Genomic DNA, 27,121 nt, shown 5'->3' on the forward strand with positions numbered 1-27,121 from the left:
TGGTTTAAACTAATCCAGATTTGCCCCTAAAATGAAGTTAAGGTCATCTTTCCTGAGAGGTAGATTCCTGGGCAAAAATCAGAATTCTGTTAGCAGTAAAGTGGAGAGTGACAGATCCTGGGTACACCACACATGTTTGCTCAGAACTCGTTTAGTTTCCAGCTTTACTAGTAGAAGTAGCAGCAACAGAAGTAGTAGTGGTAGTAGCTGCTGCTAACATTTACTGAGCATTCACTGTGTGCCGGACCCATTAATTTAACCGTATTTTCTTCCCAATCTGAGAGTTCTTCTCCTTCTCCTGGCCAGTGAATTGGCTTGCTGAGATATTTTAAATTTTTATTCTTTCAATAAAAATCTAGAAAAAATATGCTAATTTAAAGTTTTGGTATAATCTGTTCTATTACAGCTTTGCCTCTGCAACACAAATTAGCTCATAAGTGATTGTCATTTTGTGCCATATTTTTTGCCACTAAGTGATATAGCGACTAAAGTCAAACTACATTGATACAGCTGAATGGTAGAGGAAAATTGTAGTGTATATGTTGACCCTTTATCCCACAGTCTTCTTTTTGCTAGTTTGGCCTCATGCTCTGTCATAGAACTCCTTATCATGTGTTTCTGCCTGTTCTTTCTACATTGGCCTCTTGTCTCTATAACTCAACATCCTCAACCCTTTCTAAATTGTTTCACTTTTTTTTGGTGGGGGTGAAGATAAAGTCCTATGTTTACTCCAGTATTCCCTTGTTAGGAATTTGCCAGGTATTTTTTAAACTGTGCTAGTATTTTATTAGAATTGTTATTGTTTTTGTTAGTGTCCTGTCTTTGATTTGTCTCCCTCTAGCGCTATTTTTCTTATATACCTGCTATTTTTACTGTGCAATTTTGTAGAAAGAGGTTTTTCAAGAATGTATTAGAGTAGAAACTCCTATATTTTATAAATCTATTCTAAAGTTTCTATTATATAGACTGTATTATAAGACAGAGAATTTAATGATAAATCATGAAGAGTGAATTGATTGTAGTTAAGACTGAGTCATGCAAGCAAGAGAACTTCAGTATGTTCCAGTAAGCACAGACTGGTGTTACTATGGAAGTATTATAGGGTTATTGTGTTTGTATTTTTTAAATTAACCTTGGAACTTTTTTCTAAATGTACAATGGTTTATTTATTTATTTATTTATTTATTTTCAAGATTTTATTTATTTATTTGACAGAGACACAGCGAGAGAGGGAACACAAGCAGGGGGAGTGGGAGAGGGAGAAGCAGGCTTCCTGCTGAGCAGGAAGCCCGATGTGGGGCTCGATCCCAGGACTCCAGGATCATGACCTGAGCTGAAGGCAGACGCTTAACGACTGAGCCACCCAGGCACCCCTGTACAATGGTTTAAATGTTCTTTTTTCCCCCTGTATTGCCTGGGTGTTAATTTAAGGGATTCCAGAGTATACTTGTCTTTATTAGATCAGCCTCTAAACTTAGTGCATTTTTAACATCATTTAATACTGTGCTCATCATATTTAGTGATACTGTAAATAATATCTAAGAGACATTCTTACACTTAGTTAAAATCAATTTGACAGTCAAAAACTAGGAAACAATTCATAAGCATTTTGGCTTGTCATTTGTGATCCAAGAGCTTTTCTTGAGACTTAAATAGGGAATAAAGGATAATTGCAAATGATCCTGGAAGAATTTGCAAATCATTGCACAGAATGAGATCATGTTAGGCAGTCAAATGGCAGGAGCACCCATTTATGAATCTTGGAGGTTTGCTCTCTGCTGTTTAATTTATGCTCAGAATGCACATTATAACAAAAAATAGAAAATCTATGAGGCACCTGGGTGGCTCAGTTCGTTGAGTGCCTGACTCTTGATTTTGGCTCAGGTCATAATCTCAGGGTCTTGGGATCGAGCCCCATGTAGAGCCTACTTAAAATTCTCTCTCTCCCTCTCCTCTGCCCCTCCCCCCACATTCAGCCCCCCACCCCCAACACCTGCTCGTGTGAGCTCTTGCACACAGGCACACGTGCACTCACTCTCTCTCAAAAAAAAAAAAAAGAAAAAAGAAAAAAAACAAAGAAAAGAAACAAAATCTAGGAGATGTTAGTCTGATCCACATGTCTTTGATAGAGCCTACTTGCATTCCTTTTAAGATCTTACAACCCATTCATAGCCTGTCAGTTTCTCATGTAGTATAGCAGTCTTGACCTTCTCATTTCTGTGATTGGCCAGCTAGTACTATAGATTACCACTTTAGTTCTCATATTTTTACATATCATAATTATTTATCATTGTTAGTCATTACTCTCTGATTAGAGTTGAGTTAGCTTCATTAAAATCATAAGTGAAAAACAGAATAAATTAGAAAATCCAAGAAAAAGGAAAATAATATTAAGTTGGGATCAATACTTTAAATACGTATCATAAGCTCCTTCTACATAATAAGATGGAGATGGACCACACATTTTACTCTGAGTTTCTTAGAGGCATGAGTAAACAGGCAAACACTATCAGTTCTAAGTTTCATAATGTCAAGTAGCCACAACAAAAAGAGATATATCGCAAAGGAACACTTTACTATTTTGAAGTTTTGATTCTCCTATAGGGATCTCCACACTGGTGAATCAGATTGAAACATGCAAGGCTGACAGTACTCTTTTTGCTTAAATTAGAGGAAAAATTAAAACTGAGAAACTTTGTAGGCCAAGTAGTCTTAAAAAGTGGCTAGCACAAAAACAAGACAGCCACACCTGTCCCCAATGCTGATTTAATTCCCACCACAGGCATTTGAAGGATAGAGGAATGGTAGAAAGACAAGAGCTGTCCAGTGGACAGGGAACAATGTTCCCATTATTTCCTGTTCCATTTACCCCAGTTGGAAGGAAAAAGATCCCCAGAGATAGAAGAGGTAACTTGTAAAGAAAAAAATCTCAATCTTTAAAAAATTTAAAAATAGGTCAGAAAATTGTATCCAGCTGTAAAATTAGCTTGACCAGTCTCAACAGTAACCTAATCAGCCTGGAGGCCAAAGGTATTCACATGTTCGACTCTGAAGCTGATTATCTGCATTAGGATGCATTAGGCAGTTTGTTCCCTAGATCATCATCGGTCACCCCAGAAGCCTTCAGAAGCAACTAGACAAGGACTCTTTCTTTGACATCCATATATATGATGGTCTCTAGGACAAAACAGCATGTAAAGACAATAACTGTAGCAGGAACAAATTAAAATGGTTTTCATCTTGAAGCTACTGAGAAATCAGGAGCTTTTATTATAGATATAGAGTAGAATTGGATGAAGTTAGGTCTTACCATTAAAGTAGCAACTATAATAGAATATTTGGGATCATAAGCTAATCTAATAGATAATAGACATGGCCCTTGTGAGACTTTGGTTTGAAGAGCAGAATTTTATGGAAGTCATAATGCCATAAAAAAAGACATTTCTAGGGGTGCCTGGGTGGCTCAGTTGGTTAAGCGACTGCTTTCAGCTCAGGTCATGATCCTGGAGTCCCTGGATCGAGTCCCGCATCGGGCTCCCCGCTCGGCGGGGAGTCTGCTTCTCCCTCTGACCCTCCCCCCTCTCATGTGCTCTCTCTCTCTCATTCCCTCTGTCTCAAATAAATAAATAAAATCTTAAAAAAAAAAAGAAAGACATTTCTACATTTCCAAAAAGAATTTCCTGTTTTAGCTTAGCTACTCTCCAAAACCAAAGGGAAAAAAAATCCTTGTTTTTCCTGTTGTATGTTATTTGTGATTTGTGTGTCTGCTTGATAATGTGACTAGTGTGGGGTGACCAGATTAGGTGGAGGCTGGCAGCGCTGGTAGTGAAAGAACTCACCCAAGGCAGAACAAAGGAGGTAGATGTTTATCAAATACACCACAAGGGAGAGGCGGGCAGGACAGCAAAGCAGAGACTGTCTGCCAAGAGGCAGTGGTGGGGGTTGCAGTTAAAGAGGGAAGGTGAGGAAGTATGGGAATGTATGGAATTTTCCTTTTTTTGGTATCTGTGTGTGGGTGTAAGTAACCCATAGGTCAGCTAAGGCTTATGGATATTTGGAGATGGGTTCCCTAACGGGCTGTTTGTATTCAGCATGGGGCTTGGGGGTCACCGTGCGCCCTTCTACATTACTCAGGTTTCCATTGTTCAAGTTGGTTGCCTAAAAGCAACCTCTACAACTAGGGTAAAACTTCTGGTGAAATACCTAAGCTTCACTCAGGCTGTGATGGAAAGTTGTATTTGTCTTGCATCTTAAACATCGCATTTCCTCCTCTATCTTATACATCAAAACTATTAAAAAAATTATGGACTCAGAAGGGTTTCTAGGTCATCTGTTGTCTGTTCAAAAATTTAAGCATAAATTATATAGTACCTAGGTATTTTCTCAGTCAGTGTTTCTAGAGGAGCATGCTATTCTGCAATTTTTTTCTTCTTCAAGACCTTGCTTATGGTCATTAAGAGGTGATACACTCTTTTGGTTGTGGAGAAATATAGCCTATATTTCAAGGTAGGATTGTAGTGGGAAAAGTATGGATTTTGGATTCAAATTGACTTGTTTGAATGCTGACTGTAACTCTTATTGCTGTTTGGTCTTGGCGAAATAATCTCACTAAACTTCAGGGAACTCCTTTATAGAATATAATTATATCCACCTTGCAGGATTGTTTGAGAATTAAAAGAATTAACACATGTAGAACATCCAGTGCTACTTCCTAATACTTAATCTGTACTCAATACAGTGTAGTTAATATTGGAGACATTTTTGTTTCCAAGCAGATTACAAAAATTACAAAATACTTTCATACATAACCTCATTATATCTTCAAATCACTTTTATAAAGAGGAAGAACAAGTATTTTTTTTTAAGTATTTTAAAATGAGGAACTAATGCTGAGCAGTACCATGGAAGGGATTGAGTCAGGCACAGGATTTCTGAGTACTTATTTAGTGCTCTTGTAACAGATGGAGCCCCTGGGAGGTGGGTGTGGCAAGGTAAGCTTCTCTGAAAGAGTTTGGTCACCTTTGACATTGTCTTACTTCCAGTCTAACCTTACCCTGCAGCAGAACCAGATAGCTGAGAACATTCTGAAACTACAGACCTTGCCCCCAGGGAGAGGTGTGGGGTAAGTGATAACAAGGTACAGAGTTGATCCATTAACAGTGTTATAACAGTGTCCCAGGTTATAATTAGAAAACAGATATGTCTCCAACACTGGATTTTTATGAATATTATATATAATATTTTTATAGTATTATATGTGGCAAAAAAGTAATAGGAGCAAGTATCATTAATCTTCTTTGGGTTAGTATGACTTTTATGGTGTGTATCATGTTTTGAAAAATAAGGACTAGTTTCTAAACACAGAATAGAGCTTGCTTGTTTATTTTGTTCTTAAAAGGGATGCTTTAAAAATTACAAAGTGAATGTTGCCTAACATTTTCACAGGCTTAGGGGAAAGGGTTATGCTATGGACAGATAGCATTTCAGTTAAATTCAGGCCATACAGAAATAGATTTAAGTTTGAAAACTTGCACAGAGGATTATGGTATCAAATATGACAGCTAGATTCTAGTTTGGACAATATAGGTTTAGCAGACTTTTGTTTCTTTTTCTTTAAAAGTAAATATTCAGTGAAACTACAAAAAAAAATCAGAAACCATTTTGGAGAGAAAAGATAAGATTGAATCAAAACTGGTTGAGATGATTCACTGGACATTACGTTCAACTTCAGTGAGATAATCATACAATACCTGGTAACTAGGAAATCAGGAGTTTTGTTTGCAACTTCTAAGAGAAGCTGTGGAAGCAAGGACTTTGTTAGCATGTGTGTCATTGTGTGACTTAGGAAGTGATGCCTTTTTGGTGAACAAATAAAAATGTCCTTTCTTCACAGTCCCATGTCAAGTAAGTGACTTGCTAAGCAGATCAGGGGCTGGAATTTAAATTCCACTTATGCTCCTGAAACTAATAGGGTATAGCCAGCTAAGAATAAATTGCCATCCTGGAGAGGAAGCAGAAAATTACATCTGGGGAGTGTTGAAGTGTGGTGTAGTGTAATAGTGAAGAAGCAAAAGTGCATGTAGTGTGGAAGCAAGAAAGGAAGAAACAGCAGAAGGTGAAAAGCACAATAGAGAAAAGTAGTAGGAGAATAAAATACCAATTTTGCTCATTTTGCAATTTTACCTGAGGCCATAGGAAATCCTTGTATCCTGCCAGCCTGCCTATCTCCTTTACGAAGAGGAGAGGAATGGGAAAGGGGAAAAAGAATTTTCATGCTCCACTTTCTTCTCACACTTTATTACATGTAAGATATAACACAGTATTTACGGAATTTTCCTCATTTGCAAGACATTTTGGGATGTATTTCTCTTGAAGTTAAGTGGCATTTTGGGTGTATTTTGCAAATGAAAGAGAGAAGGCACAAAGGGCTTCTGTGACTTGCCAAGGTCACCGTATTCTTTGAGACAAAACCAGGATTAGAAGTCCAGTAATAGAAATGCCACTACAAAGTTTGTCAGCGGAAGCTGAGATTTCTTTCTATAGCAACTTTTATGCCCCAATGAATTATCCTTTCTTTGTTTTTAGATTTATGTACCAATAAAAAGTATTTGTCAAAAGGAGATGCTTTTAAGCAATCAGTGTAATTGGAAGCATAAGATAGTCTGTAGAATGTGCTAACATATCTCTGTAAAAAAAAAAAGTGCTGATAAAGATGCTAGTATTAATTTTTTTTATTATTTCTTTGAAAATACTAAGATTAAAAATGCTGAGACCTGCAGTTTTGCCCTCTGGATTTATGTGGGATCCTGCTGGTTGCTTTTTAGAAGGAGAGGATGCTTGATTAGAGTTAACACTAGGAGGCTGAAAACCTGTCAGGCTTTACATAAAAAATTGGTTGCTTATGCCCACTGTTTTTGCATGGTGTCAGCATTTATTACCTTTAAGCAATTTAGAAAGCATTACTCCTTAAACTCTCTACTATTCCTAAAAAAACAAAAATAAAAATATACTTCATGTAATTTTTCCTTAAACTACTCTTTTCTTTGATCACTCTTATTCTTTGGAACGAGGATATACAACTCCTACTGAGTTAATTTTTAATCAACACAAATTCAGAGCATTCACTGAAGGAAACGTTGAAATCAGGAAAATGGAACACTAGCTGATATATTCTAGAAACAGAAAGGCGTGGGATCAAGTCTACTACAGTTTCCTTAAGCCCTTGCATCCTCCATGCTATTCTATGAACCTCCTTAACACACTCCTGTTTCAGGGCCTTTGCATTTACTGTTTACTCTTCTCACTGATGTGTGAGTCACTCCTTCAGTTTCTTTAACTCTCTACTCAAGGGCCACCTTACTAGAGAGAATTTCTCTGACCATACCTTTTTTTGTTGTTAAGATTTTATTTATTTATTTGACACAAAGGCAGTACAAGTGGGCAGAGCGGCAGGCAGAGGGAGAGGGAGAAGCAGGCTTTCCGCTGAGCAGGGAGCCCGATGTGGGGCTCGATCCCAGGACCCTGGGATCATGACCTGAGCCGAAGGCAGCCACTTAACTGACTGAGCCACCCAGGCGCCCCTCTGACCATACCTTTTAAAACAACTTCCCTCCCACCTCACTATCCATCCCCTTACCTGCTAGAATCATAGGATAGGGCCAGAGGGTGGAGGGAATGGGTAAGTGTGGTGCTATTACCTGAAGTTGGAGTCACAAAAAGATTGTACTTCTGCCTGTGGTACTGCCTGAGGTGAAGAAAGAAAGAGAAATACTCTGGCTTCTCCCAGGAGTGCCTTCATTGCCTGAACCATTGTCAGAAATCAGCAGACACAGAAGCCTGGAAAATGGAGCTTGCAGAGTTTATTCCTCTGAGATACAGAGCAGAGCAGGAGAAGGTGAGGAATGAATCTAAGAATGCCTAGACCCGAGACCAGAACAGTGCTAATAGCTATTCACTTCTGCTCTATGCCAGGTACAGAGCTAAACAGTTCACATGAATCCTCACCTAGGAGGTAAATACTAGTATTATCCCCAGTTTATAGATGAGGCTTGGAAAATTAAGTACATTGCTGAAGGCCATGAATTAAATAAAAGACCAAGTTAGAATTGAATCCCGGTTTGTCATACTCCAAAATTTTGCTTTTAGTCCTCTTGTTTTATAAATGAGGAAAAAGTAGTTTGGAGAAGAAAAGAAACTTGCAGCTGAAATGACAGGAACTCAAGTTACTCCTATTAAGTTTTTATACATATTAACAGAGCTAAAACTTTATGCTGTTACTGTAGCATTTAGAGTTCAAAGGAAGCTCCCATTCAGATGAGGGAGTGCCCTTACACCCTGAAACTATCACTGAGCAACCCTCTGTAGCCAGTGTATTCGGTAAAAGGGATTATTAATTACAGCTACCTAAGAGTGTTGAAAGAGATTAAATGGATAATACATCTATAGGCTTCCAAATAGTGTGCCATAGAGTGGGTACTTGCTAAATGCTTAGTAAATGCTAAATAGCTGTTGTCGTTGCTAATATTTTTATTATGCTGACCCTGAGTGGTTATCACAGGAAAGAGTATAGATTAGAAATTTTATGAAATGTTATCCAAGTGCTTTATTAAACTGTAATATCTTCCTGTCGGACTTTTTACTTTGCCTGTATTTAGGAGATTCATTACAAGATAGTCAAGAATGGGATTTTTTTGTTTGTTTGTTTTTAAGTGAATAGTCCTCATGATGCCTTAGTTTGTTAATTCAGGGCTTTTTTTATGTACCAGTGGTTTTCTATGAAATGTCATCTCCTCTTATTATTTCATAAGTTTCTTTCATCTAGGATGGCCTTTTTTCCAACTATTCCCAACATATGACCTTCTCCTTCCTGTACCCATGGCTTTTCTTGGCTTCCTTCTTAATAGTTTTAACCCCCAGAAATTACGTGCAGAAATTATTTTAAAACACAGGGCTCACAATGGAATGCAGACCTATTTGCACTGTTTTCAGAATTTGAGGCTTTGGACTTGATATGGTAGAGATTTGAACCACAATATAGAGGATGTAATGATGACCGTGCGACTATTTGCACGTTGTGATCTATTACTTTTGTACATGCTTCAAGGGACCATTTACAATATACTGACCTCAGAAAACTGTATAAAGTAAATGTAGAGATCCAAGGGAGGGTAGTAAAAAGTCCTCGAATGATCTCTGAGCGTTTAATCTACTCATTATTTATTCACAATTAAGAATTTTATCTGCTGACCTGTTTTGTTGTTCAATATGTGAGCAGGATATTTTTTCCATCGTGTATCAAAAGCAGTGATTGTTTTAGGTGCTACAACTGCAGAACTCTAAAAGATAAGTCAAATTAGGTCATATTGCTCAAACACAGTGAGATGTTATACTTTTAATTCTTTGTGAACTTAAAGATTGAATTTAGGATGGCCTGTGGTATTTGGAATCTAGACCTAACTACATTGGCAAGGTTTTCCTTTTTAAAAAAATTCACGTAGAAGAAGCATTCCAAACTTTTAAAAACAAATAACCTTCTCTTCACCCTCTCAACATCCTTCTCTCTCCCCACCCAACACATGCACATGTTTTGAACCAATTTAGTATTTTATTTTCTGTGATGTTCGTAGATTAAATGTAAATCTTAGTAAGTCCAAATTCTTTGAATTTGAAGGTGTTTAGACTTGAGGCCTAGCATTTGCCCAGTTCATTCCACATCTTAAAATATGGTTTTTGTCAAGGCTAGACAGTAAACAGCTATAGTACTAGGGATCCAAACCACAATTAATAGTGCTGAATGTTGTGTTACAAACCTGCCTCTTGATTTCTTAAAATAAAGAGCTGGGAGTAGCTGTGGCAACTGGACCTTAAATAATGTTACCAAAAGACATTATGTGTTTTAGTTTCTTCATCTAGTTTTTATGTGTGTTTATAAGAAGGTACCTGATGGATTGATTGCAAAGTGGACTATGCCATGTATCTGAGTATAAAGTTATAAGGAATCTGTCTCACACATAATTTCGTATAAATTACTTCAGTTATTTATTCTGTGGCTAAGATTACAATTCAGATACGTCAGTCTGAATACTGCTGTAGAACAAGTAAATGTAAAATAAATGCCAGAATTATAGCTACAGCATCAGGCAGTGACGAGTTTAGGCAATTTTAATTTTAGGGACATTGTCCCTTAGTTTTGGTATTTTTCAACAATCATACCATTTATGATTTTATTTTATTTTAGCCATGTCCTTTGGGGGCCCGAGATTTTCGAGAGAAACAATGTGCAGACTTTGACAATATGCCTTTCCGTGGAAAGTATTATAACTGGAAACCCTATACTGGAGGTAATGTATAACCAGCAGAGCATTCATCATGCTTGAGAGCTTTGCAAATATAAAAGAATATATAAATACATACAAACACACACATACCTTCATACACCTACTAGTAAAAATTAGTGTTTGCAAATCAAAGCAGGATAACGCTTATAGTACTATACAGTTTCCCTGTAATAAAGCTTATGTTAGTAAAAATGATCAGAAATCATTTATAAAAACCTAATTCTATTTAACAAGGTACAAAAGTCCAAGAAAGGATATAAACCCAAATAATACTTTTGAGTTCTTGAGACTTCCTTGGGGTATATGGACATTACATTATAATCATTTATAATCACTGAATATTTGGAATTATCACCCTAAAAACAACTTATAACAATATAAATCAACTCAAAAGTGGCCAGGAAAACCTGTATACTTTTTTGGTCAAAGGCCAAGGATCTTCCCATAGATTATTATTATTCTTTTTTAGTGTTGAGAAGCATTTTTACCCTTTAATTTGGGCATGTATCAAACACTAATTGTTCAGTAAACACCAGACGTTTTCTTGTACTCTCAAAATACAAATTTAATTTTGTTAAAATTTTCTCTTAGAGAAATTGAATGTACTTTTAAAAAACTTTTATTGTTTGTTTTTTATTCTAGTATCTTACCTTGAAAATTTTCCAACAGAGCAATACTAAAAGAATTTTACATTGACAAGATTCTATTATTCACATTATAATATACTTTGTTACATGTCTAGTCATCTCTCTATCCATTAATCCATTTATTTTCTAGATGCATGTCAAAGTAAATTGTAATCATTGCTATACTTTCCCCTAAATACTTCAGCATGTATAACATTAACCACAGTTCAATACTTATTTATTGTTTTTCAGGTTAGATTATGTACAATGCAAAGCACAATCTTAACTGTACTTTCCTTGAGTTTTGACAAATATGTACACCTGCAAAGCCCTATTAACATATAGAACATTACCATACCTCCAAAATTCTCATAGTCCTCATAGTCCTTCCCAGTCAATAGCTGCCTCTACCTATTTCTTCCAAGAGGCAACCACTGTTCTGATATTTTTTTCCTTACCATAGATTAGTTTTGCTGGTGCTAGAACTTCATATAAGTGAAATCATGTCATATTTGGCCTGTGTTTTGGGCCTAATATTTTTGAGATCCATCCACGTTATTGCATGTATGAATAGCTTATTCCTTTTTATTGCTGAGCAGCATTCCATTGTAATAACCAGTTTGTTTTCCCATTGTGCTATTGATGGCAGGCCACCTGAGTTGTTTCTAGTTTTCAGCTGTTCTGAATAAGTTGCTGTGAACATTTTTGTAGAAGTCTTTTTGTGAGCATATGTTTTCATTTCTCTTGGGTAAATACTTAGGAGTGGAATTGCTGGGCAATAGGGTAGGTGTGAGTTTAGTTTTAAAAGAAATTGCCAGATGTTTTTCCAAAATGATGTACCATACTACACTCCCACCAACAACATATGAAAGTTATGTTTTTCCACATCCTTGCCAACGTTTGGTATTTTCAGTCTTCTGCTGGTCAGTGTATAATAATGTCTCAGTGCAGTTTTAATTTGCATTTTCTGATCCTTGATTATGTTGAGCACATTTCTATGTGCTTATTGACCATTTATAAGTCTTCTTTTGTAAAATGTCTGTTCAAATCCTTTGCCTATTTTTAATTGGTTATTTATCTTTTTATTCTTGAGTGGTAGTCATTTATCAGATAAATTTTATGAATATTTTTTCACATCTTTGGGCTTTCCTTTTACTTCTTTAACGGTGTTTTGGATGAGTATAAGATTTTAATTTTAATGAATACTATTTTTTCATTTTTTTTCCTTTTATGGTTATTGTGTTCAGTGTCCTGTCTTAGAAATCTTTGCCTTTCTGAACTCAAGACGATGTTTTCTTATGTTTTTTTCTAAAAGCTGTATGGTTTTGGTCTTTACATTTGGATTTACAGTCTAAAAATAATTTGGGGTTATGGTGTGTATTTGTAGTTTGGTCTATATTTTGTTTTACTTATTTGTCAACAATAGAAATACACAATGAAATGTGCAAAATGCGCAATGAAATGAAATGGTAGCAATACTATGCTAGCACCACACTGACTGAATTATTGTAAATACGTAGTCTTGGACACAGGGTGTAAGTTCCTTCAACTTTGATCTATTTTTCAAGAGTCCTTTGGATATTCTAATTGCTTTGCACTTCTATGTAAATTTTAGAATTGCTATTAATTACTGCAGAAAAACATGCTGGGCTTATGATTGCTATCATGTTGAATTTATAGATCAATTGAAGGGGAACTGATAAATTAACAATATTATTTTAACACTGAATATTGAATTCGATACTGAATTTATGAACATAATATATATATATATATACCCATTTATTTATGTTTTCTTTAATTTCTCTTAGCTATGTTTTGTAGTTTTAGGTGTTAGGTCTTGCACTTCTTTTGTTAAATCTATTCCTGAGTAATTTTTTTTGAAACTATTGTAAATAAAGGTTTAAAATATATCATTTTCAATTGCTTGCTCTAGTATCCGAAAATACATAGATTTTTGTGTATTAAATTTGTATTCTGTGATCTTCCTAAATTTCCTTAGTTGTTCTCTTAGAACAACTATTAGTCCTAATAGTTGTTTTGTAGATTGCTTAGGATTTTCTTGGTAAATAGTCATGTTATCTGAAAGTAGAGACTGTATCAATTGTTATGCCTTTTAATTCACGTTCTTGCCTTAATGCACTGGATTGGCTCTTCAGTACAATTTGTACATGTATGATTATATGTATTTTTCTTTATTATGTCAAACCAACCTTTTATTCCTAGGCTAAACCCCATGTGGCAATGATTTTTTCTCTTTTTATATGTTGTTAGATTTAATTTCTAATATTTTATTAAGGATGTTTTCATCTATTTTTTAAGGAATTCTGATTCACAAATTTTTTTTCCTGTCATGTTTTTGACAAGTTTGGGTACTAGTGTTACTCTGGCTTCCAGAAATAGAATCCCTGTTTATTTTGAATGAGATTGTAGGATTGGTATTATTTCCTCTTTAGAATAGATTTCACTACTAAAACCACTCAGGCTTAATATTTTCTTTGTGAAAAAAAAATTATTACAAATTCAACTCTTTTAGTAGGTAAAGGGCTATTCAGATTTTTAAACAATTCTTATGTCTTCAAGAAACTTATGTTACTCCCATATCTCATTTCTTGACAGAAAATTGATCATAACATTCTCTTACTGTCCTGTTTAATATCTGTAGGCTCTGTAGTGATGTATGCTCTTTCATTTCTGATATTGATAATATGTGTTTTCTCTCTTTTTCTTGATCAGTCTTGCTTGAGGTTTATTAATTTTATTAATCTTTTCAAATAATCAGCTTTTGGCTTTAGTACTTTATTACTTTTTTCTCTTTTATTAATTTTTGCTCTTATATTTATTATTTTTAGATTTGGGGTTCATTTTGCTTTTCTGCATTACCAAACTTGATTTTTTAAAAAATTTCCCTTAGTTCGGGCGCCTGGGTGGCTCAGTTGGTTGGGCGGCTGCCTTCGGCTCAGGTCATGATCCTGGAGTCCCTGGATCGAGTCCCGCCGGGCTTCCTGCTCGGCAGGGAGTCTGCTTCTCCCTTTGACCCTCCCCTCTCTCATGCGCTCTCTCTCATTCTCTCTCTCTCAAATAAATAAATAAAATCTTTAAAAAAAAATAATAAAAAAAAATAAATAAATAAAATAAAAAATTTCCCTTAGTTCAAAATCTTTTCTTATTTACATTGTGATTTCTTCTTTGACCCATGGGTTATTTAGAACTATGATATTTTTCTTTCCAAGTATTTGCTATTTTCTAGATTTTTTTGGTTATTGATGTATAATTTCTGCTATGATCAGAGAATAGTCTGTATGATTTAAATTTTTAAAATTAATTGAGATTTGTTTTATAGTACCATTTCTTGTTCATGTTGGTAATGTTCTATCTATACTTGAAAAGGATGTGTTTTCTGCAATTGTTGGATACAGTGTTCCATAGATATCTATTGCATCAAGTTGGCTGATAGTGTTGTTTAAATCTTTTATATTCTTTCTGATTTTTTTCTGCTATAGTTCTTCTATCAGTTACTGAGAGGAATGTGTTAAAATCTCTGTTTTTTGGCTTTGCTTTCTTTTTTGTAAGTTTTTCTTCTTGTATTTCAAATTGCTCTTATTAGGTACATATACGGTTAGGATTATTTTGTCTTACTGTAGGAGGAAAAGAAGTGTCTGATAAAATTTACAGATTTAATAATTAGCATCTAGGTAATTATAAGCATAGTGAATTAACCTTAAATTCATAATAAGCTTTCACTGAAGGTAACTGGTAATGATGTGACCTTCCATTTAGAGAATCATCTTAAAACTTTTCTCAAAATAATAGCAGTACCTCTTCTGAAAACTCACTGTAGCTGAGTGGGGTGCCTGGGTGGCTCAGTTGGTTAAGTGTCTGACTCTCCTGATCTCAGCTTGGGTGTTGATTTCAGTGTCATGAGTTCAAGCCCTGTGTTGGGCTCCATGCTGGGTGTGGAGCCTACTTTAAAACAAAAAACAAAAAACCTCTCTGTAGCTGAGGAAGCTTAATACATCTTCCGCAATAAAAAAGGGGAAAATGTATTTTTATTATCATCACATATTATGGTAGCCTAAGGAATACAGCCATAGCATTTATATGTCCTACATATCAAATACTACCTTACATAATTAAAAAATGTTAAAATTGAGTAAACAACACTAATGTTCTCTTGTTAAAGCCTGATACATAAAAACCTACATTAAATTCCAAAGCACTATAATAAAAAATGGGAAAAGAACTATACTGGGTAGTAATGAAAAAAATCCCAGTAAGGTTCATGGAAATTTAGAGCAATTTTATTCATGAGAATCTTAAAAAAATAAATATAAATACCTTGATTATCAGTTTAGGAAGAAATTATTCTATTTATTACTTGTTATATTTGTGCTCAGTAGAGCAAAAGGTACCATTAACTTAAGTCTAATAATAACATTTCAAATTATATAGAAGTTCTATAGCCTGTACACTTTGAAAATGGAAGCAAACATGGACTTAGGCTAGAGGTGGTAAACTGGCAGTTCAGCAACCAGTTTTTACTTACATAGATGTTTTAATTTCCACAGTATTTTTGAAAACTTTGAATGAGTTACCAAAAAGAGTTTTTATTTTAAAAATCTAGGTTTCCATCTTCTCATGAAAAAACAGTATCTGACAATATTGGACCATCTTCTTGCATTTTGCAACAATCAACTATACCAATGATCTCCTTTAATGGAATGTTCTCTCTAATTTACCATTGTCTCTATCACTCAGTTGGCTTGTCTCTTTTATTTCACATACCTTCCCTGAGATTTGTACTTTCTACTAAGACTAAGCGTGTCATTTTATCTTTCTGCCTTATTTTTGTTGAAACAGTCTTCTTTATTTCAAAGAGAAATTTTATCAGCACAATTAGAATAAAAACAAAGTGTTTTAAACTTCATCAAATGAAGGTTGGACATGAAGTGTTTTTAAGTCATAATTTCAATCAGTAGTTACATATTTTATAAGTAGCTTTCTCATGCACTGTTTTGAATAAAATAAATTCATATATATTGCTGTCTTTCCAATATACTATGATATTATGATACTACTCTGCTTGTTTTTTTAAATTTTACTATTTATGCCTATTTTTCACATCAACCTTAAGAAATACAAATTTCAGTGACAAGATGAAAATGATGAAGTTATTCTATTCACAAAATAAAATTAGGTATTTTAATTATTCATGTTTAATGCTATATATAATTATCTTTGATTTAGTAACAAGAATTATTCAAATTTAATGCTATAATTAATTTTACCTTTGATTTGCTTATCTCATAAAAACTTATCTCTACACTAAAGACACATTCATGGAATATGGTATGTTTAAAGCAGGTATAAATTTAGAGGGTTTTTTTGTTTTGTTTTGTTTTGTTTTTTACAACTACCATATCCTTGCTTGAAGTAGAGTTTTTGTATCAGCTTCAGTTAACAAGTGATATGTGTTGTAGAAATTCCCACTTGCTATATGAAGTTATTGTGTCAAGCCACAAATTTTATTTTCTTAGTTTTTGAAAAAGGTTTTTATTTCATCCATTTTTTTCAACATTCAGGTACCTCCACTGTGATTCCTTTTGACCTAAAATATATTGTTAAATATATATTGGAAATACCTGAACATTTTAAACCTAAAACTGTTCAATAGATCTTCTGTCAAGTTGCACAAACAATGAAATTAAATACGAAATTTTAGCAAAGGAGGAAAGAAACATCTGGGTATATAGTGAGGGAATGATGTCTGTATGAATTGTAAATTTACTGTGGTTAATATGGAATCACTGTTTCTTAAAAGAACCACTCCATTTATTTCTTTTCTGCTGTATTTGTCCAGGTGGGGTAAAACCTTGTGCATTAAACTGCTTGGCTGAAGGTTACAACTTCTACACTGAACGTGCCCCTGCAGTGATTGATGGGACTCAGTGCAATGCTGATTCACTGGATATCTGTATCAATGGGGAATGCAAGGTTGCTCCAATTATGAATTTTACTCCTTTTTTGGGGGGCTTTTGAGACTTTTGTCTTTTTTCTCAGGTAGTCACTCCTAATTAATACTATGCTCAGCTTTAATAAAGAGAGCTACATTTTAGAGAAATTAGGTTAACAGTACATATAGTTAAAGGTAGAATAGCCTATTCATATTCAAACATCATGCAAATATGATTTATTTTGGTGTTCTAGTTATGTATAGAGTAATTGCTAGAGCTCTGAATGTATTTTGGACTTTGTTCTGTTCCGTTTATAAACAGATCACAAATATGATAGGAAGAGAGAGGGAACAAGGATTCAGCTCTTATTCATATGGCTACCACATGTTTTCATTGGAAGATTGTTTGATACATTTCATAGCATAATTTTCCTCAAAGTGTGAAACAGCTATGTTCCGCCTACTTTGCCTCTTTCTGAAGCATTTTGAAGCAAGTGGTTTTCATTATAGAGTTAGTCTTTACCTTATTAAAGCATTTACTTTAGAGAATTAGCCTGACTAGTTGAGAGTTATAAGAGCAAATCCATACTATTTTCCTAGACCTGTGAGTAAATCTAATCATAATAAGAAAAGCCGCAAAAACCACTGTTCTCATAACTTTTTTCCTTGTTTGTTTTTATTTTATATTAAAGAGAAGCACAAAACTAAGTCTCAGAAACTGAGAAAGAAGAGATAAAAACACTATCTGTTTTGTGTCATAATTTCTTGCAAAAGTTTCTGTCTTTCAGGCTACTTGATTCTCAATATATCTGATGATCCTGTGCGTGTGTGTTATTTCTGTGACAGTATTAAAATTCTTTCGGCTAGCAAAGACAAAACTACAGGTTTTATTCAGAGATCACATGCCTGGTATCAGTGGCTAAAGATCATTATACAAATTCAAGTGCCAAAATATATAACAAAAATGTATAAAAATCCACATTTCTATGATTAAATGCAAAACTGAAAGGTAGAATTTCAGCATCCAAGATCATATGCTTACATATCCTTGTTTTTATGGCAATTTTATTCAGCTGGTGGAAACAGGTATTCATTTTTAAAGGTTTATGCAGTTTTGAATTCCACAATCCTTGACACTAACAATTGGATATCCAAAAGAGCCAGTGGTTTAGAAAGGTCAAACCATAATGCTCAGTCATGATTCCTGCTGTTATAAATGTTGTGTGTAGGACAACATGGCATTTTTCTTAATTCTTTCATTTCTTGATTGAAGGTATAAGTAAGAGTCCATTGCCAACAAATTATAATATTTTAAGATTTAGAGCATGGTATCTATAAATGAAGAAGAAATCTAGGTTGGAAATACAGACATATATTCCTTGGGGAATCAGAATTTTTTTCCTTTAAACTGATATGTTGAGAAATTTTAGCTAAGAACTTACTAGACAGTGAAGGAAAAAGTGGAAAGAGGAAAATATTTCCTGTTTTGATTTCCTTTACTGGAAAAACAAATAAATTAATAAGTTATATTTATTTGGTTAGTTATGGTTCCAAGAATTCCTCTTTATGACATACTGAATATTCTTCTTTGTTTTCAGCATGTAGGTTGTGATAATATTTTGGGATCCGATGCTAGGGAAGATAGATGTCGTGTCTGTGGAGGGGATGGAAGCACATGTGATGCCATTGAAGGGTTCTTCAATGATTCGTTGCCCAGAGGAGGTGAGTGTGTAGAGAGAACTCTTCCTCACACCTCTGATGTCCTGGGAATAGTCAAAATGCTTGATTTTTTTCCCACCCCCTTCTTTTTGAATTTTTTATTTAGGCAGACTATGTTTTTTCCCTAAATTGCTTTCAGTCTCTTAAGTATTAAATATAGATTCATGTAAGATATTTTGAGGAAATATGATTCCCTTTCTACTTGACTTCATTTAGCCATGTCTCCCTCAGATGGGAATTCCCACAGAGCATTAATGGGAGGACAATGTGTTGAGAAAAAACAAACAAACCCTGAACCAGTATTATACATGTTGAGGCTTTAAAGACTATCTTGAGATATTTTTAGAGAAAAAGTAAAATATTCTATATGTGTTCATGAACCCAAAGGGGAATTTGCCCATATTTCATAATTTATAAAGTGCTAAGTCAAAGAAAGACTTAAAGAACAAGGAAACTTATTACTGAAAGGTTCCTAAACACTCATTTTCTGACCAAGGCTGCACGTGCTGCTTATTACTAGCTATCTTCTGTATTCCAGGCTACATGGAAGTAGTGCAGATACCAAGAGGCTCTGTCCATATTGAAGTCAGAGAAGTTGCCATGTCGAAGAACTATATTGGTAAGTAGCTTATTTTGCTAGATTTTTAAAAATTACTGAGGAAAAACACAGTATCCTAAAGGAAAAGACCTATTGCTTGGTTAGAACACTTTCATGGTAAAATGAAGGAAGTTTCAGGTTTTATAAGACCACACATAAGAGCTAAACAAAAAATTAGTGGTTTATAACTTACTCTTTGCCAAGTTGGTTATTTGATTTTTAAAAAATCAATTTTATTGAGGTATTTATATATGATAAAATGCATTTATTATAAATGTACATTTTAGGGGCACCTGAGTGGCTCAGTTAATTAAGCATCTGCCTCCGGCTCAGGTCATGATCCCAGGGTCTTGGGATTGAGCCCCATATCTGGCTCCTTGCTCAGTGGGTGTCTGCTTCTCCCTCTCCCTCTGTGCTCTCTCTCTCAAGTAAAAAAATAAAATCTTAAAAAAAAATAAGTGTACATTTCAAAGAGTATTGACAATTATATATACATATAAGTTATAATATGTAAATATATAAATAATGGCATAATTATTAATGACTATAAATATATGAATTATTACTTTAAATATATATTACTATATATACATGTATTTTTATATATATATACACACACACCATATATTTTTATATTTATGTTTATATATAAAACACCACAGCCAAGACACAGAACATTTCCATGACTTCAAAGCATTCTCTCATTGGCCTTCGCAGTCAAATTCCCCCAGCCTCAGCCGCTTAACCAACTGAATTCCAGTAGAATTCTAAAATAGGAAGCATTAGGTTCTCAAATTTGTTCTTCTTTCTCAAAATAATTTTTGAATATCTAGGTCCTTTACATTTCTGTATGCAGTTTAAGATAAACTTGTCAATTTCTACAAAAAGAGATTACATCGAATGTGTAGATCAATTTGGGGAGAATTGATATCTTAAAGATATTATCTTCCAATACATGAAAAATTTACCTGTATATTTATTTAAGTCTTTATATTTTTTCACCAGTGTTTATTTTTCAGTATACGGGTCTTGCACCCATTTTTTTTTAAATCTACCGCTAAATATTTAATGCTTTTTGATGTTATTGTAAATGGTATTGATATTTTAATTTCATTTTGGAAAGATTTGTTGTTATATAACAATACAATTGATTTCTTTTGGTACTGACCTCATGTCCTGTGATTCTTTCAATCCATGAGAGTGGAATGTCTTTCAGTTTGTGTTGTTTTCAGTTTCTTTCATCAATGTTTTATAGTTTTTCGAGTACAGGTCTTTTACCTCCTTAGTTAAGGTTATTCATGGGTATTTTATTCTTTTTGATGGAGTTGTAACTGGGATTGTTTTCCTTTTTTTTTTTTTTAAGATTTTATTTCTTTATTTGTCAGAGAGAGAGGCAGGCAGGCAGAGGGAGATGCAGGCTCCCCACTGAGCAGGGAGCCCAATGCAGGACTCTATCCCAGGATCCTGGGATCATGACCTGAGCAGAAGGCAGACGCTTAACCGACTGAGCCACCCAGGCATCCCTGGGATTGTTTTCTTAATTTCTCTTTCTGCTACTTTGTTATTACTGTATAGACACACTGCCAATTTCTGGGTATTCTGTATTCTGCAACTTTACTGAATTCCTTTATCACTTCTGATAGATTTTTGGTGGAGTCTGTGGGTTTTCTATGTATACTATCATGTCATCTGCCTTACCAATTTGGATGCCTCTTATTCTTTTTTTCTTGTCTGATCACTGTGGCTAGGATTTTCAGTACTGTTGAATAAAAATGGTGAGAGTGGATATCTTTGTCTTGTTCCTGATCTTATAGGGAAAGCTCTTAGTTTTTTATCATTTTCATATATGGACTTTATTATATTGAGGTATGTTCCCTCTAAACCCACTTTGTTGAGAGTTTTTATCATCAACAAATGTTGAATTTTGTCAAATGCTTTTTCTGCATTTATTGCAATGATAATATGATTTTTATCCCTGTGCTTTTTCTTGATCATGCTAGTGAGGCGTTTGTTAATTTTACTGATCTTTTCAAAGAACAAGCTGTTGGTTTAAATTATTTTTTCTGTTATTTCTCCATTTTTCATTACACTGTTCCCACTGTTCTCTTTATTGTTTCCCTTTTTTTCCTATTCACATTATGTTTGTTAGTTTTTAGCTTCTCAAGATAGATTATTGATTTAAAGAATTTTTTCTACTTTAAGCATTTCACACTGTAAATTTCCCACTAAGCACTGCTTTAACGTCATCCCATATATTTTGATACATTGTATATTCATTACCAAATAATATCTTCTTATTTACATTGTGACTCATGGCTTAGGAGGTATTATTTAATTTCTGAATATTTGGGGATTTCCCAGATCTTTTTTATTTTTTTATTTTTTTTAAAGATTTTGTTTATTTTTATTTATTTGACAGAGAGAGAGAAACAGCATGAGAGGGGATAGGGTCAGAGGGAGAAGCAGGCTCCCCGCTGAGCCGGGAGCCAGACGCGGGACTCGATCCCGGAACTCCGGGATCATGACCTGAGCCGAAGGCAGTCGCTTAACCAACTGAGCCACCCAGGCGCCCTTATTATCGATTTCTACTTTAATTGTTTTATGAAGAGAAAACATACTTCATATGATTTTCATTCTTTTATTGAGATTTGTTTTATGGTCCAGCATATGGTCTATCTTAGTGATATTCAGTGTGCACTTGAAAAGAATGTATATTCTGGTGTTATGGGGTTTACCATTCCATAAATGTCAATTAGATTAAACCAGTCAATAGTTTTGTTGAAGTCTTCTATAGTCTTACTTATTTTCTGCCTTCTTGTTTAAGCAGTTATAGAATCATGTTGAAATCTCCAACTAGAATTGTGAATGTGCTTATTTCTCCCATTAATTTGTAAGGTTTTGCTTCATTTATTTTGCAACATTATTACTAAGTATATAGACATTAAGATTGTTATATCTTCTTGGGGTTCCTGGATGGCTCATTCAGTTGAGCATCTGACTCTTGATTTCGGCTCAGGTCATGATCTCAGGGTCGTGAGATAGAGTCTTGCGTCAGGCTCTGCACTGGACATGGAGCCAGCTTATGATTCTCTCTTTCCCTCTGCCCTTCCCCCTCTGCATGCTCTCTCTCTCTCTCTCAAAAAAAGAAAAGATTGTTATATCTTCCTGATATATTGAACATTTTATTATTATCAAATATTCCTCTTTATCCCTGATAATAATCTTTGACCCAAAGTCTATTTTGTCTGATTGTAACCTAGTCACCAGATTTCTCCCAGATTAGTTTTTGCATGGCAAATCTTTTTCCACCCATACACTTTTCACATGTACGTGTTTCTGAATTTAAAATGTTTCTTGTAGAGGGCACCTGGGTGGCTCAGTCATTAAACATCTGCCTTCAGCTCAGGTCATGATCCCAGGGTCCTGGGTCAAGCCCCACATCGGGCTCCCTGCTCCGCGGGAAGCCTGCTTCTCCCTCTCCCACTCCCCCTGCTTGTGGGAATCTCTTGCTGTTTCTCTCTCTGTCAAATAAATAAATAAAATCTTTAAAAAATTAAAAAAAATAAAATGTTTCTTGTAGACCACCTATGGTTGATTTTTTATTGTGTGTAACAATCTTTGCTTTTTTAATTGCAAACACCAGATGGGGGGCAGGGTGGTTGACCAACTTTCTGTAAAGGGCCACATAGTAAATATTTTCAGCTTTAGAAGACATGCAGTCTGTCTGTCTCAGCTATTCACTTCTGCTATTGTAGTGTGAAAGCTGACATAGATAATACATTAATGAATGAGTATATTCCAGTAAGACTTTATTTATAAAACAGTTAGTGGCCATAGTTTGACAACCTCTTGTCTGGATCATTTATATTTAATGTAATTATTAGTATCTTTCAATTTAAGTCTACCATCTTGCTATTTTTCTATTTTATTTTTTTATCCCTTTTATCTTTCTTTTTTGTCTTTTAGATTAAGCAAGTGTTTTATAGTATTTCATTTGATCTGTACTAATTATTTATTAGTTATACTCTGTTTTATTTAGTGGTTGTGCTAGCATTTACAAAATTCTTCTTTAATTTGTCAGAGTACACCTTCAAATAATATTATACCATTTTTGTATAATACAAGGCCCTTACAATAGTTTATTTCCATTGTCTCCTTCCATCCTTTGTCCTATTTTTTAAATGCACTTTATTTCTCTGTATGTTATAAACTGCCTAATACATTGTTATTGTTTTAGTTTTAAAAAGTCAATTATATTTTATAAAAATTTAAAAATAAATAAAATTATTTTCTGTTTACTTACTTATTTACTTATCTGTCATATATCCTTTGTATAGTTCTGAATTTCCATATATATATGTATATATCCTAATTTCTTGTCACTATATTTGTTTTTCTTTACATTCCTGGGGTATATTATAATAGCTGTTTGAAAGATATTTTTTTGCTAATTCCATAATTTCTGTCATTTTTGGGTCTATTTCTTTTACTTGGTCTTTTTCTTGGTTTGGGTCAGATTTTCCTGTTTCTTTCCATTTGTGGTAGTTTTTTATTTGATGTTGTACATTGTGAATTTTTCTTTTTTTTTGAGTCTGGATTTTGTTTTCTTCTTTTAAAGAGTGTTAAGTAACTTGTAGATGAGCTTAATCTTTTGAGACTTGTTTTTGAGCTTTGTTTGGGTAAGTGCAGAGTAGCCCTTACTCTTGAATCTACTCAACCCTACTAAAAAGGCATGATTCTTTTTGGGTCTCTACTGAATGTCTTAGTGGTTGAAACTCTGAATTCTTGCTCTGGCCATTTTTCAGCTTATTGTTCCCTGGTAGTGTTTTTGTTTGCTTTTTTTTTTTTGCCTGGCTTTATGGAATTTTATCCTATGCATATATATATTGTTATTCAGCAACAGATTCCCTCTTTCTACTCTAGATCTCTGGTCCTACAAATTCCATCTATTTTGGCCTTCTCAATTTCTGATCTCTCTCTTTTAACTCAGTGAGACAACCATGCTTTGCTTGGGTTCTTCCACTTTTACACTGACAGAAAGTGCCTCTACCACTCACCTTGTCTGTCTTATTCCAGGTATCACAGTTCTGGGCAATGTTTAAGAACAGCTGATTCAAAAGTTTTGTGAGCTTTCCAGTTGTTTACAGTTGGAGGGCAAGTCCAGTACCAGTTATCTCAACATGGAAAGAAGTGGAAATTCTATTTATTTGATGTTTGATCCTTTAAGACAGATTTAGACTCTTCAGAAACTCCTAGCGAGACCTGGATGAGTTCCTATTCCCTTGGAAATATCCCCTTGACTTAAATCTTTTTTAAAATAAGACCACATCTAGAATGCTTCTTTAGATAGAACACTAGTATTATCAGGCTCTTCCTTCCTTTATTTAAGAAAACCTCTTTATTGGGGCACCTGGGTGGCTCAGTCAGTTGGGTGTCCAACTCTTGGTTTCAGCTCAGGTCATGATCTCATAGCTCATGGGATCAAGCCCTGTGTGGGGTGCCGTGCTGAGTGGAGGGTCTGCTTGGGGGTTCTCTCCCTCTGCTCCTACCCCCATTCTCTTTCTCTCTCTCTCTCTTTCTAAAATAAATGAGTAAATCTTAAAAAAAAAAACCAACTCTTTATTTTTGCACCATAATTTTGGATTCTTTTCCACATCAAAAGACTAAAAAATAAGAATCCTAACATCAGATTTTTCCCCTTGGTAATGCTCTGTCCATAAAGCCACATCTTCCTCCCTTATTCATTCCTTTTTAAATACTTTGGGTTTTTCTGAATTTATTATAGTACCAGCAAAAGCCAGTTAGGATCCATTCATTAAGTAGTTGAGAAAATGGAAAGTGAGAGCTAAAATTGAAGGAGAATTCAAAGCTGCTGGTGGTGGGTGGGGGGGAGGGTTGTTTTTATTTTGCTTGTTCATCTGGCCTGATAAAATTTTGTGTGTGGTTTTTAAAGATTTTTTAAAAAATGTATTTACTTTATTTTATTATTATTTTTTAAAGATTTTATTTATTTATTTGACAGAGAGAGATAATGAGAGCAGGAAAACAAGCAGGGGGAGTGGGAGAGGGAGAGACAGGCTTCCTGCCGAGCAGAGAGCCTGATGCGAGACTCGATCCCAGGACCCTGGGATCATGACCTGAGCCGAAGGCAGACACTTAACAACTGAGCCACCCAGGCGCCCAGAAATGTATTTACTTTAGAGAGAGGGAGAGAGAGAGAAGACTCTCTGCTCAGCATGGAGCCCTATGTGGGGCTTGATCTCACAACCCTGAGGTCATGACCTGAGCTGAAATCAAGAGTTGGATGCTTAGCCAAATGAGCCACCCAGGTGCCCCAGTGATAAAGGTTCTGAAGAAGCTAGCATGCTAACAAAAAATTATGCTAACATGTTTGTCATTGTCAAATCTGATCATCATTTTCAAAATTATCATCATCTTATTTATTTATGGGAGTTTTTGTATAGTAGTGCTAATAACCCTTTTTAAAACTTTTTAATACCTTATTTTCCTACAGCGGTTTAAAAACTTATGCATGCATATTTATTAAACTTATTCTTTATCATTTCTGAGGTTTCTTTGTCATGCTTAGAAAACCTTTTCATACCCTAATATTATTTTTTTAAGTTCTTCCACATTTTCTTTCTAGCATTTTATTATTTAACTATGTATACATTTAAATATTTATCCACCTGGCATTTATTCTTTCTCTCTTTTTTAATTTTGTTTTTATTGAGGTGAAATTCATATAACATAGAATTTAATAATTTTTTTTAAAGATTTTATATATTTATTTATTTTGAGAGAGAGAGAGCATACAGGGGGAGGGACAGAGGGAGAGAGAGAGAGAATCTCAAACAGACTCTACGCTGAGCATGGAGCCCTATGCAGGACTCAATGTCAAGACCCTGAGATCGTGACCTGAGCTGAAAGCAAAGGTCAGACGCTTAACCGACTGTGTCAACTAGGTGCCTTGGGTTTATTTCTTAACTGTTTGGCTCCATTGTTCTGTCTGTCTGTGTGCCAGTACCACAAGTTCGCTTCACCTCATATTCATATAATTATCATTTTAAGTTTTAGGCAAGAAAGTCTGCTCCCTACTCTCACTCTCATCCCCAATTATTGCTTTTGTTATAATTTCCCTTGCTAGTTCCATGTGTTTATTCCTCCAGGTAAAATTTTCATTTCTTTTTATTAATATCATTATAAATACTTAATATCTAAAATAAAAGTGATTTTTTAAATGTAGAATTCTCTCTTAATAAAGATCTCTCTCCATATTCACATGGAAAATTACCGTGTTAATTTGTATTTAAGCAAATGGTCAAGAATCCCATCTCTAAGTGAAAATGGAATGGATGTTCATTGTATATGCCACTGTGGTTAGTGTCATTGTGGTAAATAAAGTTTCACATTTTTAGGTAGACTGTGATTTTTTTTTTTTTAGCTTTGAAATCTGAAGGGGATGATTACTATATTAATGGTGCCTGGACTATTGACTGGCCTCGGAAGTTTGATGTTGCTGGGACAGCTTTTCACTACAAGAGACCAACTGATGAACCAGAATCTTTGGAAGCTCTAGGTCCCACCTCGGAAAATCTCATTGTCATGGTAAATGTGTCTTTGCCACTTAACTTCTACCATTTGTAATCTGTCCTGTGAGGTACAGAGGGGCAGGCTTGATTATCTCTCTTTTACAGGTGGTGAAATCAAGGTTAATGAACATAAAATGGTTTACCCAAGGGTATCAAATTTGTGTAAGGTTAAGGCCATATTGCTCCTTCCATATGGCTTGATCTTTTCAATGCCTGCTCAAATAATATTTTTGTAACCAAACAAGGCATTTGAGAGAAATGGTTCTAAATTACCCATGAAAATGGAAGGAGAAAAT

At 34.6% G+C, this 27,121-nt stretch overlaps 1 protein-coding gene across 10 annotated transcripts in view; it reads left to right on the top strand.

Annotated features, from left to right (window-relative positions):
• ADAMTS6 (ADAM metallopeptidase with thrombospondin type 1 motif 6) overlaps positions 1 to 27,121 on the top strand; it is a 158,678-nt gene that overhangs the window by 76,747 nt on the left and 54,810 nt on the right. For 6 of the 10 annotated variants that reach the window (XR_014146734.1, XM_081825684.1, XM_081825687.1 and 3 more), the window contains 7 exons: positions 5,043 to 5,122; positions 6,196 to 6,304; positions 10,238 to 10,340; positions 16,824 to 16,957; positions 18,515 to 18,638; positions 19,174 to 19,254; positions 26,678 to 26,841. Coding sequence is in view for 9 of the 10 variants with exons in the window: in XM_081825684.1 (XP_081681810.1) it covers positions 5,043 to 5,122; positions 6,196 to 6,304; positions 10,238 to 10,340; positions 16,824 to 16,957; positions 18,515 to 18,638; positions 19,174 to 19,254; positions 26,678 to 26,841 (795 nt within the window). In the remaining variant the exon portion in view is untranslated. Of the gene's footprint in view, positions 1 to 5,042; positions 5,123 to 6,195; positions 6,305 to 7,786; positions 7,895 to 10,237; positions 10,341 to 16,823; positions 16,958 to 18,514; positions 18,639 to 19,173; positions 19,255 to 26,677; positions 26,842 to 27,121 lie in introns of all 10 variants that reach the window. The other 4 variants (XM_081825688.1, XM_081825693.1, XM_081825692.1 and 1 more) reach the window with 2 other exon arrangements.

The sequence above is a fragment of the Leptonychotes weddellii genome, chromosome 7 (assembly GCF_054177405.1).
Source record: "Leptonychotes weddellii isolate Sample4059 chromosome 7, ASM5417740v2, whole genome shotgun sequence".
In the NCBI taxonomy this organism is placed as follows: Eukaryota; Metazoa; Chordata; class Mammalia; order Carnivora; family Phocidae; genus Leptonychotes; species Leptonychotes weddellii.